The sequence below is a fragment of the Triturus cristatus genome, chromosome 2_2 (genome assembly GCF_964204655.1).
Source record: "Triturus cristatus chromosome 2_2, aTriCri1.1, whole genome shotgun sequence".
Classification (NCBI taxonomy): Eukaryota; Metazoa; Chordata; class Amphibia; order Caudata; family Salamandridae; genus Triturus; species Triturus cristatus.
In genome coordinates this window covers 926123608-926138425 of record NC_140582.1, presented here as the reverse complement: position 1 = coordinate 926138425, position 14818 = coordinate 926123608, and the positions used below count along the sequence as shown (strand labels likewise).

Sequence of the window (14818 nt, the reverse complement as noted above, 5' to 3'; positions counted from 1 at the left end):
TTTGTTCTCTTCCTCCCTTTCTTCCATCTCTGTTTTCCATTACCGATTTATTTCCTCCACCCTTATTTCTTCTCTATAACCTCCCCGTTTTTCATCCAATCCCTTTATCTCCCTGAACTCTTCTCCTCTTTTCTCCTCTAGACTTCTCTTGCTGTTACTCCCTCAGAATCCTCAATACAGACTTACTTGGCAATGTTGGTCTGGAACGCTTCAACTTTAGTCTTGACGGCTGCCACTCTTTCCAGGACCTTCTCCTAATATGGCAGGGAGAGAGTAAGAGACCAGAAATGTTTAATGAGGTGTGAAAGAGGCAAGCGGTTTGGAGCATCAGAAGGTTCTCCTTTTAGAAAAGCAGATGCAGGGCTCGGGTGCAACAAACATTGAATCAATTAGAACTGTGGTCCTGAGCAAAAGATGATGGCATTGGAGCCGAGGTCTTCATTCTTGTGTCATGTTATCCTCACAGACCCACTTGTGTGAGTAGAAGGCAGGCAGTCTAAAGTACTTATAACTCTTTATTTGTCAAACCGTTTTTATTGCAGGACCAAATGTATAGTTCAACCATCAGGGCACATATTTGTAAAGCGGGTTTCCCGTCTTCCCTTTGACCAGTATGTTGCGCAACGTACACAGCCGTACTGCCCACATCCCGGAGGCCGGGCGGCATCACTCATTCGTATGGTACAGTGACACAACACTAGAAAGGACGAACTGCCGGCGGGGAAACCCGCTGCCCGCTTTTGAATGTTGCACTCTCGCGCCCCCTGATATGTGTGGGCTGGTATCTTACTTCCATAAAACCTGAACCTTGCCAATCTATCCCCCACCCTCCCCAAAAGTACTTATAACTCTTAAGGGAACAGCAAGTTATTTAGATGTAATCCAAGCTCTGCATCCTAGGAATATTCAATTAAGTCATTAACACTGTTACATAACAAAAAAATAAACACATACAAACAAAATATCAAAAATAAATGTCCAACTATTATGAAATGAGAACAAAAAAAACATTTGCAGCATAATCCTTACCTAGCTGTCCAAACTATATTAAACATAACTGAAATTAAAGGGCAGTATAGCCAGATAAGCAGCAGCGAAGGAAAGCTGAAAAGAACACTTTATCTATGAGAAGCCAGTTGATTCCATATCTCATCGTGCCTTACACTGGCTGCTGCTCCAGAGCTTCAGACCTTTTGATGGTAATAATGAATGAGTACAAGAACCCAAAAGTGCAATGTTTTACTCTACTAGAGGAGGATGGTTGGGCCTTTATGAATTCAATTAGGATTGCTACTATGCAGAACTAGGATTACAAGCATATACCTTCCTTCTGCATTATAGTATCTTCCTTGACCGTCCTAAATGCAAGACTAGAGTAACATGCACATCCCTACATTGACGTGACATAGAAAATTAAGGACAGTAGGACCTATATGCACAACAGCAGCCAAAACCTTATTCAAATAAAGTTTTCAGAGCGGCATTAAAAACTACATGACCTGCTCTGGCATTTGAGCGGTTGCAATAATGTTTAGTGGATGCACAGATGAAACTTCAAGTTGCAGCTCTGCAAATATCGCCTACAGAGACACTGCTCAGCTGTGAAATCATAATTGCCAAAGCACCACCTTGTAATCATAGGTACTTTACATAATAACACAATTTTTTCCTGGTCATTAACCCTTTCGATGCTTGTGATGGAGCGGTTCCGTCATGAGCGTCGGTTGTGCTGTCCGCATGACGGAACCGCTCCGTCACGGCCCCGCCCGCGCAACGAACCTTCAGCACGGCGCGGAAATCCGTGCCGCGCTGAAGGGGTTAAAAGAAAAAGTAAAATGCTTTAAGAGCACTGAGGAATCAAACTCATCTCCTCTTTCCCAACATAAAATGGCCTGAACAGATCCACATATTAAATATTGCTGAAAAACAACTGTAAGCTGAATACATAAAACTGAGGAAAAAGGATTATGTTGCTTACCCAGTAAGCATCTGTTCTTGGCATGTAGAACTGTAGATTCACATGCTTTGCATACTCCTGCCATCTAGTGTTGGGTCCGAAAGTTTGCAAATTGTTTTTCTTTGAAGAAGTCTTTCCAGTCACAAGGTAAGGTGACTCCTCCTTTCGGTGATAGTGTGCATGGGCATAGACTCCATTGTTAGATTGTTTTCCCGCAAGAGTGTGAGAATGTAATAAGTGTAGTATGGAGATGTTCATGCGTATGTGATGTAAATAATGAGAACTGCAACAACTATTGGTGTCCGGGGAGGCAGGAGGGCGCATGTGAATCTACAGCTCTACATGCCAAGAACAGATGCTAACTGGATAAGTAACATAATCCGTTCGAGGCATTTATGCTATAGATACACGTGCTTTGCATAGACTATATAGCAGTATCCTCTCAAAGTGGGGGCTAACCAGTGGATGTTGCAGTTCTCTGAAAAAGTGTCTTTAGCGCTGCTCGGCCTACACATGCCTCTTGGCGTGCTAATACATCCACACAATAGTGTTCAGTAAATCTGTGTGGTGTAGACCGTGTTGCTGCTTTACAGATGTGAGCTATAGGGATGTTACCTAAAAAGGCAATAGATGTCCCTATTTTGCGAGTGGAATGCGCTCTAGAGGGTATTGATAAAGGACCAGATGAACGACCATTTGTTTTTGCGCCTCACAATTTGCGACAAATTGCGAGTCGCAAATTGGAAAGCGCAAAATCAAACGTACATCAGTGTGTTCAACACGGTTTGCGATTGCGAATGGGGTCGCAAATTGCGAGGCTCATTAGGATTGAGGAGCCTCTCGCAATTTGCGACCCCATTGGGAATGACAGGCCCTCCCAGGGATGGTGGCCTGCTGGGCTCAGCAGACCACCATGCCTGGGACTGCTTTTAAATTAAGCAGTTTTTTTTTTTTTTAAATGCAGCACGTTTTCGTTAAAGGAAAACGGGATGCATTTAAAAAAAGCATAGAAAACGAAACTTTTTCGTTTCATTGTTTCAAGGGCAGGCAGTGGTCCCTGGGACCCCTGCCTGCCCGTAAAAGGAATATGCTACTTACCAGTATGTATCTGTTCTTGGCATGTAGAGCTGCAGAGTCACACACTGAGGATAAGATCGCCATCTGGTGTTGGGCTCGGATGATTGCAGGTTGTTGTTGTCTTCGGAAGAAGCCTTTGGTCACGAGATTGGTGACTCCTCCCCTGGACAACAGTGCGCATGGGCATCCACTCCATCGTCAGATTGTTTTTTCGCCATGATGGGAAAAGATGGAGTGTATAGGAATGAAAAGAAAGGATGTCCATGTGCAATGTCGAAGTAAGACAGATGCTGGAACAGATACAGGTCCCGGGGAGGCGGGTGGGCGTGTGTGACTCTGCAGCTCTACATGCCAAGAACAGATGCATACTGGTAAGTAGCATATTCCATTCGAGGCATATGAGCTGCAGATCACACACTGAGGATAGATTATATAGCAGTGCTTCCCCTTAGCGGTGGTCACCTGTATCCGTTGCAGCAGTTTGAAATAAAGTTTTTAGGACAGCCTGGCCCACTGAGGCCTGTTGTTTGGCTTGCACATCAACACAGTAGTGTTTAGTGAAGGTATGCGTGGTAGACCACGTGGCTGCCTTGCAAATGTCTTCTAAGGGAATGTTACCTAAGAAGGCCATAGAAGCCCCTATTTTACGCGTGGAGTGCGCCCTAGGGGGAACTGTGAGTGTACGTTTAGCCTTTTGGTATCATATTTGGATGCACTTAACTATCCACCGGGCTATACCGGATTTGGAGATGGGATTGCCTTTATGTGGTGGTGCTAAAGCAACAAAGAGTTGTTTTGTCTTTCGAAAAGGTTTTGTCCTGTTGATGTAATAAAGCAAGGCTCTTTTGACATCTAAGGTATGTAGGGCCCTTTCGGCTACGGAGTCTGGGTTAGGGAAAAAGACCGGTAGCTCTACTGATTGATTAAGGTGGAAAGGGGAAATCACTTTTGGAAGAAATTTAGGGTTTGTCCTAAGAACCACTTTGTTACGGTGTAGTTGTAAGAAAGGTTCCTCTAGCGTAAGGGCTTGTATTTCACTTACTCTTCGTAGGGAAGTGATTGCGATAAGGAAAGCTACCTTCCATGTTAGGAACTGTAACTCACATTTGTGCATAGGTTCAAATGGGGGACCCATAAGTCTTGTTAGAACAACATTGAGATTCCACACTGGGGAAGGTGGTAATCTTGGGGGAAGAATTCTTTTGAGACCTTCCATAAACGCTTTGATGGCTGGTACCTTAAAAAGGGACAGGTGTTGCCTATTTTGCAAGTAGGCTGCCAAGGCTGCTAGGTGTAAACGTATAGAGGAATACGCTAGATTGCATCTTTGCAAGTGTAGTAGATAGCAAATGATGTTTTGGATGGAAGCATCCAATGGATGTATGTCATTATTAGCGCAGTAGATGGCAAATCGTTTCCATTTTGCGGCATAACATGCTCTAGTAGTAGGTCGTCTGGCTTCCTTTATGATATTCATACAGTCTGGAGGGAGGTTGAGGTACCCGAACTCTAAGACTTCAGGAGCCAGATCCCTAGGTTCAGTGGTTGAGGATCTGGGTGTCTGATTTCTCCATGGTTCTGGGTTAATAGATCCGGTGAGAGGCGTAGCCTTTGATGTGGAACTAAAGATAGTTCCAGAAGTGTGGTGAACCATGGTTGACGTGCCCAAGTGGGAGCTACCAGTATTAGTGTTAGCGACTGTTGTTTCAGTTTGCGTACCACAAATGGAACGAGTGGGAGAGGTGGAAAAGCATATGCAAATCTGCCTGACCAGTTCATCCATAGGGCATTGCCCTTCGACTGTGGGTGTGAAAACCTGGCGGCGAAGGTTGGGCATTTTGTGTTTTCGGGAGTGGCGAACAGGTCTATGTCTGGTTGTCCCCATTTTTGGAAGAATGGGAGTAGAACCTTGGGGTGTAATTCCCATTCGTGGATCTGCTGTGTGTGGCGACTTAGGAGGTCGGCCACCTGATTGTGGATTCCTGGGAGATGTTCTGCTAACAGGTAGATGTTTTGGGGAATTGCCCATCTCCAGATTTGCTGTGCCAGTTGGGACAGTTGGAGAGAATGTGTCACTCCTTGCTTCTGTATATAATACATTGTCGTCATGTTGTCTGTGCGTATGAGGACAGTTTTGTTCTTTAGGTGTACCTGAAAGGATTTTAGTGCCAGGAACACTGCTAAGAGTTCTAGGTGGTTGATGTCGAGCAGTTTTTGTTGACTGGTCCATCTGCCCTGAGTGGTATGGTGAAGGAGGTGGGCTCCCCACCCCGTGAGAGATGCGTCGGTAGTTAGCACAACTTGTGGAAGAGGCTCTAAGAACGGCCGCCCTTTGGACAGGTTGATGGTGTTCCACCATTTCAGTGAGCGAAGTGAGCGACTGTCCACCAACACCAGATCGGTAAGTTGTCCGTGAGCTTGGTTCCACTGTTGTGCTAAGCATTCCTGTAAGGGACGCATTTGAAGTCGTGCGTGTGGGACTATGGAGATGCACGACGCCATCATGCCTAGGAGCTGCATGAACACTCTTGCTGGAAGAGATTGATGAGTTTGAAATTGAGAGATGAGATTTTGTATACTGGCTATCCTGGCAGTGCTGGGATAAGCTATGGCTTTGGATGTATCTATGGTTGCTCCTAGATACTGATGTAAGTGGGAAGGCTGTAGATGGGATTTGGGGTAGTTGATAGTGAATCCCAAATTGTGGAGGGTTTGAATAGTGCGATGAGTGTGGAGAACGCATTTTTGGTGAGTATTGGCTTTTATGAACCAATCGTCCAGATAGGGGAAGACATGGATCTGTTGTCTTCTGAGGTGCGCTGCCACGACTGCTAAGCACTTGGTGAACACTCTGGGTGCTGTTGTTACTTCGAATGGGAGAACTGTAAATTGATAGTGTTGCCCATCTACCACAAATCGTAGATATTTTCTGTGAGCGGGATGCATAGGGATGTGAAAGTACGCGTCCTTGAGGTCCAATGTGGCAAGGAAGTCTCCCTCTTGTAATAGTGGGAGGACTTGTTGGAGGGTGGTCATATGAAAATGATCTGATTGTATATACTGGTTTAGTAGTCTGAGATCTAGTATGGGCCTTAACGTTTTGTCCTTTTTGGGAATGAGGAAGTATAGGGAATATACCCCTGTTCCCTGATGTTGAAGAGGGACTGGTTCTATCGCATGTTTTTGTAAGAGGGATTGAACTTCTTGTTTGAGGAGAGAGAGGAGATGTAAGGACATTGGACGTTGTTTGGGTGGTATGTTTGGGGGGGATTATATTAGTTCGAGGCAGTAGCCAGACTGGATAATTTGTCTTACCCACCTGTCTGTGGTGATGGGAGTCCAGACAGGTAGGAATTGTTGGAGCCGCCCCCCGACCGGAGTGGAATGGTCTGGGGGGAGTGGTGGCAAGTCACTGTTTAGTGGCTGGGGAGGTGCGGGTGTTGTTGTTGTTGCCCCGCCCTCGACCTTTGTTATTGTTTCCCCTATAACCTCCTCGAAAATATCCTCTGTTAGGGGATGTTTGTCCAGAATTGTTAAAGGTGGACATGGTCTCAGTTCCCACATTTTTGGAGCCTCCTCTATAAAAGGAGCGACGAAAGGAACCCCGGGTTTGAGGAGACTGCAGTGCTCCCATAGATTTGGCAGTCTCATTATCCTTCTTCATTTTTTCTAATGCAGTGTCCACTGCAGGGCCAAATAGCTGCTCTTGGTTGAAAGGTTGAGCTAGAATTGTGGTTTGAACCTCCGGTTTAAAACCGGAAATACGGAGCCAGGCATGTCGTCTGAGTAAGACGCTAGTATTGACCGCCCTAGAAGCAGTGTCTGCCGCATCTAAGGCGCATTTAATGGAGGCATTAGATATTAATTTGCCTTCTTGAATGAGGTCAGTAGCCTGGGATTTAAAGGGCTCAGGCAGATGTTGCATAAGGTCCTCAAGTTGGTCATAATGCGCCCTATCATACCGGGCTAACAGGGCCTGGGTATTGGCAATACGCCAGTGGTTCGCCGCCTGTGCGGCGACTCGTTTGCCTGAGGCCTCTAAAAGCTTAGACTCCTTGTCCGGGGGAGGCGTTTCTCCAGTTGTCTGCGAGTTAACGCGCTTCCTGGCATTTGATGCGACCAAGGAGTCTAAAGGTAGCTGGGCTTTAATGTATGCAGGGTCCTGCGGGGCTGGTCGGTACTTTTTTCGATGCGTGGGTTGAGAACCCTAGCTCTAACAGGGTCTTTAAAGACTTCAGTGGCATGCTTTATAACCCCTTTAATCATGGGCAGTATGTGAACAGTTTTTTGTGACTGCTCAAAAGTATCGAGGAGAAAGTCCTCTTCAAGGGCGTCCGTGTGCATTGTGACGCCATGGAATGTTGCTGCCCTATTTATCAGTTGGCCAAACCCCAAATGGTCATCAGGAGGGGAGGGCTTGGAGGGGTAGGTAGTGGGGTCAGGCATGTCAGACATTGGATAAGACCAGTCATCTACTGGTGCTGTGTCTGGGAACGTAAAAGGGTCGTTTGGATCAAGAGGATCATTAAATAAATCAGGGTCCGCCCCTCCCCCTAAGTCATCATTATCATCCTGTGGAGGAGGTGAATGAGAGGGAGATGGTAAAGGTGAAGGAGGAGGAGGAGGGGGGGACGGGTTAGGAGGTAACAGAGGAGAGGAAGGACGAAGTGGTGAAGTAGCACAGTCCTTCTTCCGTATGGGAGCTGGAGGTGGTGTGATGTCCAGCTTCCGTTTCTTGTATGGGACGGCAGTCACATGTCCGGTTTTGGGATTGATGTAGATCCGCTTTTGAGTAGGATCTGGGCGAAAAAGTTCATCCGGCTCCGAAAGTGGTGGTGGCGATGGCCGTTTCGGGTCTTTATGAACTTTTTTCGGTGTGGACGTAGTTTTCGGTGCCGATGGATTTGTCGGTGCCGACGGAGTTTTTGGTGCCGATGGAGTTTTCGGCGCCGATGGAATTTTCGGGGCCGATGGAGTTTTAGGCATCGATGTCGAAGAACGTTTCGGTGCCGGTGGAGACTTCGGTGCCGAGGAACGTTTTGGTGCCGAAGGTGTTATAGGTACAATAACATGAGGTTTGCTCGAGCCCGAGCCACCTACAGGCTTAGATGTCTTCGGAGCCGGGCCCGAGGGCGGGGCTTCTGAAGAGGATTTTCGGTCACGACTGGGCCCAGCTGGCGGAGTCTTGACCAATGTCTTTTTGGATGGGGTAGGGGCAGGGGCAGGGGGGGTGGTACTCACACGCTGCCCTGGAGTGATGAGGTCATCGGAATCGTCGGCCTCGGACACGATCTCGAGATCTTCGGTGTCATCTTCAGGAACATCCTGAGCAAAGATGTCCTCCAGGTCTGGAGCTGGTTTGGCCATAATGTGGCGTTGAGCTCTTCGGTCCCGGAGGGTCTTCTTGGAACGGAAAGCGGCACAAGCTGGACAGTTCGATTCGTTGTGTTCCGGCGACAGGCAGAGGTTACAAACCTCGTGGTGATCACTGTGGGGGAACTTCGCTCCACACTGGGGGCATTTTTTAAAAGGTGTCCTGTCCATCAGCCGCTTTTGGAACCGGTCCGAGTTGATTTCGATGTCGATGGAATGAAGATTGAAGAGTTAATTCGATTGCTGGAAGTTTTCTGCTGGAGCGGAAAAAAGTTCATCCGAACCCAATGGCGGAAAAAAACAATCGGACGATGGAGTGGATGCCCATGCGCACTGTTGTCCAGGGGAGGAGTCACCAATCTCGTGACCAAAGGCTTCTTCCGAAGACAACAACAACCTGCAATCATCCGAGCCCAACACCAGATGGCGATCTTATCCTCAGTGTGTGATCTGCAGCTCATATGCCTCGAACACTTATTTCCCATGCATTTGCAAAGGGGAAGGCATACCACCTACTTGAAGTACTCGCTATTTGGAAGGGAAAGCCCCTTCCAAATAGCGAGTCTCTAAACACTTTTTTGCGAGTCACAATTCATTTGCGACTTGCAAAAATGTGTTGGTACATGGCCATGACAATTTTAGCATTAGCAAACGGGTCGCTAACCCGTTTGCGCATGCTAAAAGTGTTTGTACATCTGGCCCAAAGTTTTTAGCTTTTGCATAGCAAGTTTGAATGCACTTAACAATCCATCTTGAAATGCCCGATTTAGAAATAGGATTGCCTTTGTGAGGTGGTGTAAATGAAACAAACAGTTACTTTGTTTTATGAAAATCTTTTGTTCTTTTGATATAATACAATAGAGCTCTTCCGACGTCAAGTGTGTGAAGAGCGCGCTGTGCTACTGTATCAGGTTGAGGAAAGAAGACAGGTAACTCTAATGATTGATTAATATGGAAAGCAGAAACCACTTTAGGAAGGAATCTGCGATTGTTGCGAAGAACAACCCCATCTTTATGGAGTTGAAAGAACAGTTCTCCTAAAATTAATTGCTGCAGCTCACCAACTCTCCTTAATGATGCTATTGTAATGAGGAATGCAACCTTCCCTGAACTGTTAAGGACACTTGTGTAGTGGTTCAGAGGGTGGACCCATATGTCTAAGTATAATATTAAGATTCCACACTGGTGCCAGGGGAATTCTTGGTGGTATAACGCTTTAGTCCTTCCATAAAGGCTTTAATGACAGGATCTTTGAGCAAAGACAAATGCAGTCTGTTTTGTAAATATGTAGCTCAGCTACTGCTGCAAGTTGCAACCAAATTGATGTGTAAGCCAGCTCAGATTGCTGTAGGTGCAGAAGGTAACAAACAATGTTCTGAATAGAAGCATCCAGAGGTAGAATTTGGTTGTTGTTACAGTAGACAACAAACCGTTTTCATTTTGCTGCATAGCAAGCTCTGGTAGTAGGTTTTCTTGCTTCCTTCAGAATAGTCATACAGTCTGGTGGTAAATTTAAATCTCCAAACTCTATGGCTTCAGGAGCCAAATCGCTAGGTTGAGTTACTTGGGATTTAGATGCTTGATTTCTCCATGGTTCTGAGTGAGGAGACTGGAGTTGAGATGTAGCTTTTGATATGGAACTACTGAGAATTTTAACAGGGTGGTGTACCACGGTTGACGGGCCCATGTGGGAGCTACTAGATTCAGTGTGAGGGATGTTTTCCTGAGCTTCCGAACCAGAAATGGAAGGAGAGGGCGAGGTAGAGGCGGAAAAGCGCAGGCAAATATCTCTGATCAATTCATCCTAAGGGAATTGCCTTTGAATAGAGGGTGTGGGGACCTGGAGGCGAAGCTTGGACATTGTGCATCGTCTGCTGTGGCGAACAGATCTATTTGAGGATATCCCCATTGTTGAAAGTATGGAAGGAGAACTTGGGTATTAAGTTCCCACTCATGAATTTGTTGTCCCCTGCTGAGGAGGTCGGCAATTTGATGGTTTACTCCTGTGAGGTTTTCAGCCAGAAGGTACATTTTGTGATGGATTGCCCATTTCCAAATTGGCTGAGACAGTTGTGACAATTTGAGAGTGTGTCGCCCCACCTTGTTTTTGTACATAGTACATCTTCTGTCTTGTCTTTGTGGACTTTGGTTGTGAGAGGAGACTTAAAAACCCTCAGATCTAGAAATACTGCTAGAAGCTGTAGATAGTTGATGTGGAGTTGTTTGCGTTTGTCGTCCCAGAGATCCTGAATTGTGCAATGATGGAGATGTGCTCCTCAACCTGTTAGACATGCGTCTGGCTGTTAGCACGACTTGTGGAACAGGGTCGCTGAAAGGCCGCCCTTTTGAAAAATGTTGTGGGTTCCACCACTGCAGAGAGCAATGGGTGCGGGTGTCTACCAACACTAGATGTGTTAACTGACCATGTGACTGATTCCACTGACGTGCCAAGCATTCTTTTTTTTTTTTGTTTAAATTTGTTTATTGCTTTTTTCCATTTTATGGTACGCATCTGTTCACTAGTTACATAACAATGCAAGGGTTTCTTTTCCCTTTTTTTTTTTAAATCAATAAGTAGTCTGAGCCGTCGTACATAATAGTATGTTTCCATGAAAAACTATTTTTTGAAAACAGCTAGCAACATAACATTGACTTAACAGGGTGGATATTCTGTCCTCTTGTAAAAGAACTGAAGGTATCGATGGTGGGTCCTCGTTCCGAACTATGCTTCTCTGACTGTCTTGTTGTTGATCTACGCACGTGTGCATTGGTCATAGTGGTTGTCATGCGTCGTGTTAGACCTGGGTGAATGTCAGCGGGGAGGTGGGGCACACAGCTACAGACGTGTTATCTGAGTCCTCGGAGGGATTCTGACACATGGCGCAAAAGTCTGTCAGGATTGTGTCCCATTTGGTTGCCATCGGCTGCTTCCTAATGCCTATCGCGTCCTCTCGACGTAGCGCTATGCTCTCCGCCTTTGCCCAGCAAAGTAGCGATTGGTACCAGGATTTCGCTGAGGGTGGAGGGGTGGGGGTGTGTCTCTGGGGATTTCCACTGCCTCCTGAGTAGGCGCTTGGCTACTATTAACCCTAACTCAATGTAGCGGGATGTCACTTTATTCTTACTCGACCACTTGTATAACCCCAAGATACACACCTCCCACGACCAGGTAAGTGTGCGCTCTGTGCACTGTGCTTAACATCTGGTGACTGTATCTATGTGCAGGACTATAGTAAATGTAGCAAATCTTCTCCTGGATCACCACCGCGAGGCAGCTGGAGTCGGTACGATTGAAGTATTTATTTACTTATTTATTTTGGTTGAGGTCAAGTATGCTCTGTGGACTATATAATACTGTATGAGCGGGAACCTAGCTCCTGAGGATATCCTCCCTTTCGGTGCTGGGGCGCTGCAAATCCACGTCCCAGTGGGCTCGAAGGGATTCCAGCTGCGGCACTTCGTGTATCCTTAAGGATTCCACGACCCATCTAAGTGGCAGCCCGTGCCCAGTTCATGCAGATATTGCAGTCAGATGCGTGGCCGGCTCCTGCGCAACCTCGCCCCATGCCTCTTGTAGCATGGGCACCACTGCCGCTTGCAACAAGAATTCACCCTGGGGGAGGCCTGTGTCTTCCACCAGGGTACCAAACGGCAGGAGTTGCCCATCGCTATATAAATACCCTAATGTAAGGATACCCACCTCCTCCCATTGGGGCAGATCCACGGTGGGGACTGCTTGGTGCCCCCTGGGCATGCCAAGAATGGGGTTCACATGGAGCGTAACTCGCAGACTGCGACGGAAGCATTAGTGGGCCTCCTTGTGAGAAAGTGGCTCTGTATATACTGTTCCCTAATAGGTACAGGGTGTACAGAGTCCACAGTCCCCCAGAGGCGGATAGAGGTCAAAGTTAGGTATGACCTTACTCTCAAAAGTGGTAGCTTGGTCGAGCAGTAAGGCAGTACCAGAGGACAGTGTAAAGCATTTATTGTACACACTCAGTCAGCAAATGGTTTCACACACTCAATAACTGAACTCTAGGCCAATGGTTTATATATATAAAATATATGCTGGTTTTATTTTTAGAACCACAAAGGGGGTAAAAATATACTTTCTCAGAATGAGAGGTTGAATATAAATACTTTTGTCTTAAGCAATAAATTTGTGTAAACAGTCACAGTTGGTTGCATAAACAATCCTATTTCCTAAACATAACAATGCATTGAGCTCAATGGTAAATTCAGGTTATTTGTAATAAATTACTTTTCAGATTACTTTTGGAATTCCAGGTCTGGCTCCTAGAACCAGCCTTGGGTCAGTATTCAGAATCAAGTGATGAAAGTCGACTTAATAACTAATGATTTTTAAATAATATTTAGCTATTTCAAAAGTTAGCTCTTAGAAAATATTTCAAAGAAAACATTCAATGGATCTCTATGGCAAGAAATTCAAATTGCAGGTAGAGTACTTTATCGTTACTTTAGTAATCCAGGACTGGGTGCCTAGGCCCAGGACTGGGGTCCTTATCAAAAGCAGGTAAGTAATTTCGTTTGCAGAAATGGAACGATTTTAAAAGAATATTTCAAATTTGCAAAAATAGACACTTAGAAGAAATTTCACAGAAAAGCAGACAATGGTTTCCTATGGGAGAAAAATGAGTTAGAGGTAAGTATAGTTGTGAACACTTTTCAGGGTCAGGGCTGGGCACCAAGATCCAGCACTGGGAGCTCACCTAGGAGCAGGTGAGTAAATTCGTTTTTGTCACTTGGCTGATTTTTGGTGAATTTTTGCAGTTTTGAAAAGTTCACACTTAGAAGATTTTTGAAGAAAAAGCCAGTCAATGTTACCCTATGAGGAAAATGAAGTTAGCGGTTTAAGGGTAAGTACTCGACTGGCAGAGTTGAAATTCCGGGCATGGACTCAGGGGTCCCCCAGGGTCAGGTAGGTACAGTTGGTTCACCCTCAGCGGTTTCAGGACGGCCGGGTGCAGAGAGAGTTAGGCCCAATGTTATCCTATGAGGGATAGGGGGGCCTTGGTTGGTGGCTGCTGTCTGGCAAGCCACGCGGCTGTGGGAGCTGGGCTCCTGGTCACTTACTCAGGGCAAGTGGGGAAGTAGGTTAGTGTAGAGAGGGCACTGCCAGGGCCACTCGGGCGGCTGGGTGCAGGGTGCTTTTGAGCCTTCGGGCGCTCAATGGAGATCAATGGGAATGTTCCGGTTTGGAAAAAGGCTGCAGGCTCGGGGACGAGGATGTTTCAGGTGCCACCACCACTTCGAGAGGTAAGTTGGGTAGTTGTAGGTTAGGTGAGTACCCCGGGATTGGGCACAGGGGGCCGCAGGGCGCCGGGTGCAGGGGTGCCTTTTGACGTCGGGAATCTTACCCTCTGGTTGATCGCGGTTGGGGTGGCACTTGGTTCTGAGGCTGCAGGCTTCCTCCGGGATGTCGAGGGGGGTCCTTGGGTGCCGGACTCGGGGTCACAGTCGCCGTGGGGTCGTCCTCAGGGTCTTTGTCCACTCCGGCACTGGCCAGGCTTGGCTGGTGCAGAGTGTGTTGGGTCCGCGGTTCCGGGCTGCTGCCAGGAGTTAGGGATAGGTTTCTCGAGTAGAGCCTCTACTCATGGGAGTCCCAGGGGCTTAGAGCCAAAAGGCAGCCAGGTCCTCCGGGATTGGTGAGGTTGCTGGCCACGGGAGATGCCGCGCTGGTGCAGGTTCGAGAGTCGACAGGCCGGTAGGGCTGGGGCCAAAGCACTTGGTGTCTTCTTCTCTTTTTAGCAGCTGCAGGGCAGGTCCTTGGTTTTCTTGCTCTTCTTGTAGTTTTCTATCTGGAATCTACGGGAGGAAGGTTCAGGGTGCCCCTAAATACAAAATTTAGGGGCGTTACAGGTAGGTGAAGGCCAGGGACCAATGGGTCCCTGTCCTGGGGTGGGTACACCCCCTATCCTGCCTCTCTCCTGTGGGAGGGGGGCAGTAGCCTAATCCTGATAGGGTAGGGCCTCCCATCTTCAAGATGGCGAGAGCCCGGAGATGTGTTTCACCTCGCCTCCCCCACCTGAGGGGTGGGGTGGGCAGGCTGGCACATCCCCTGTCCTTGTATGGGGTTTCCGGCCAAGCTTCCCGCCAGAGTGGGGGGTTGCAGTGGCCTGGGGAAACTCCAAATGGCGGTATGCCTTTGAAGCTTCCCTTTGCTCATCCTGGGGGAGGAGATTTCTCACCTCACCCAGGATGTGCATTGTTGCAGGCCCGGGAGAGCAGGGGCTCTCCCACCCAGGGGTCCAGCAACGTGTCTGCTGTGTGGCAGCCTGGGCAGCCTCAGAGCAGACGTGGATTGTAGGTTAGCTGTGAGGGGGCATCTCTAAGATGCCCTCTGGGGTGCTTAGTACATTAAATCCCACACTGGCATCAGTGTGGGTTTAA

At 47.3% G+C, this 14818-nt stretch overlaps 1 protein-coding gene across 1 annotated transcript in view; it reads right to left on the bottom strand.

Moving 5' to 3' along the window:
- LOC146862960 (proteasome activator complex subunit 2-like) overlaps nucleotides 1-14818 on the bottom strand; it is a 174874-nt gene that overhangs the window by 28402 nt on the left and 131654 nt on the right. The window contains exon 8 of the mRNA XM_085642332.1: nucleotides 187-254. Coding sequence (XP_085498458.1) covers nucleotides 187-254 — 68 coding nt within the window. The remainder of the gene's footprint in view (nucleotides 1-186; nucleotides 255-14818) is intronic.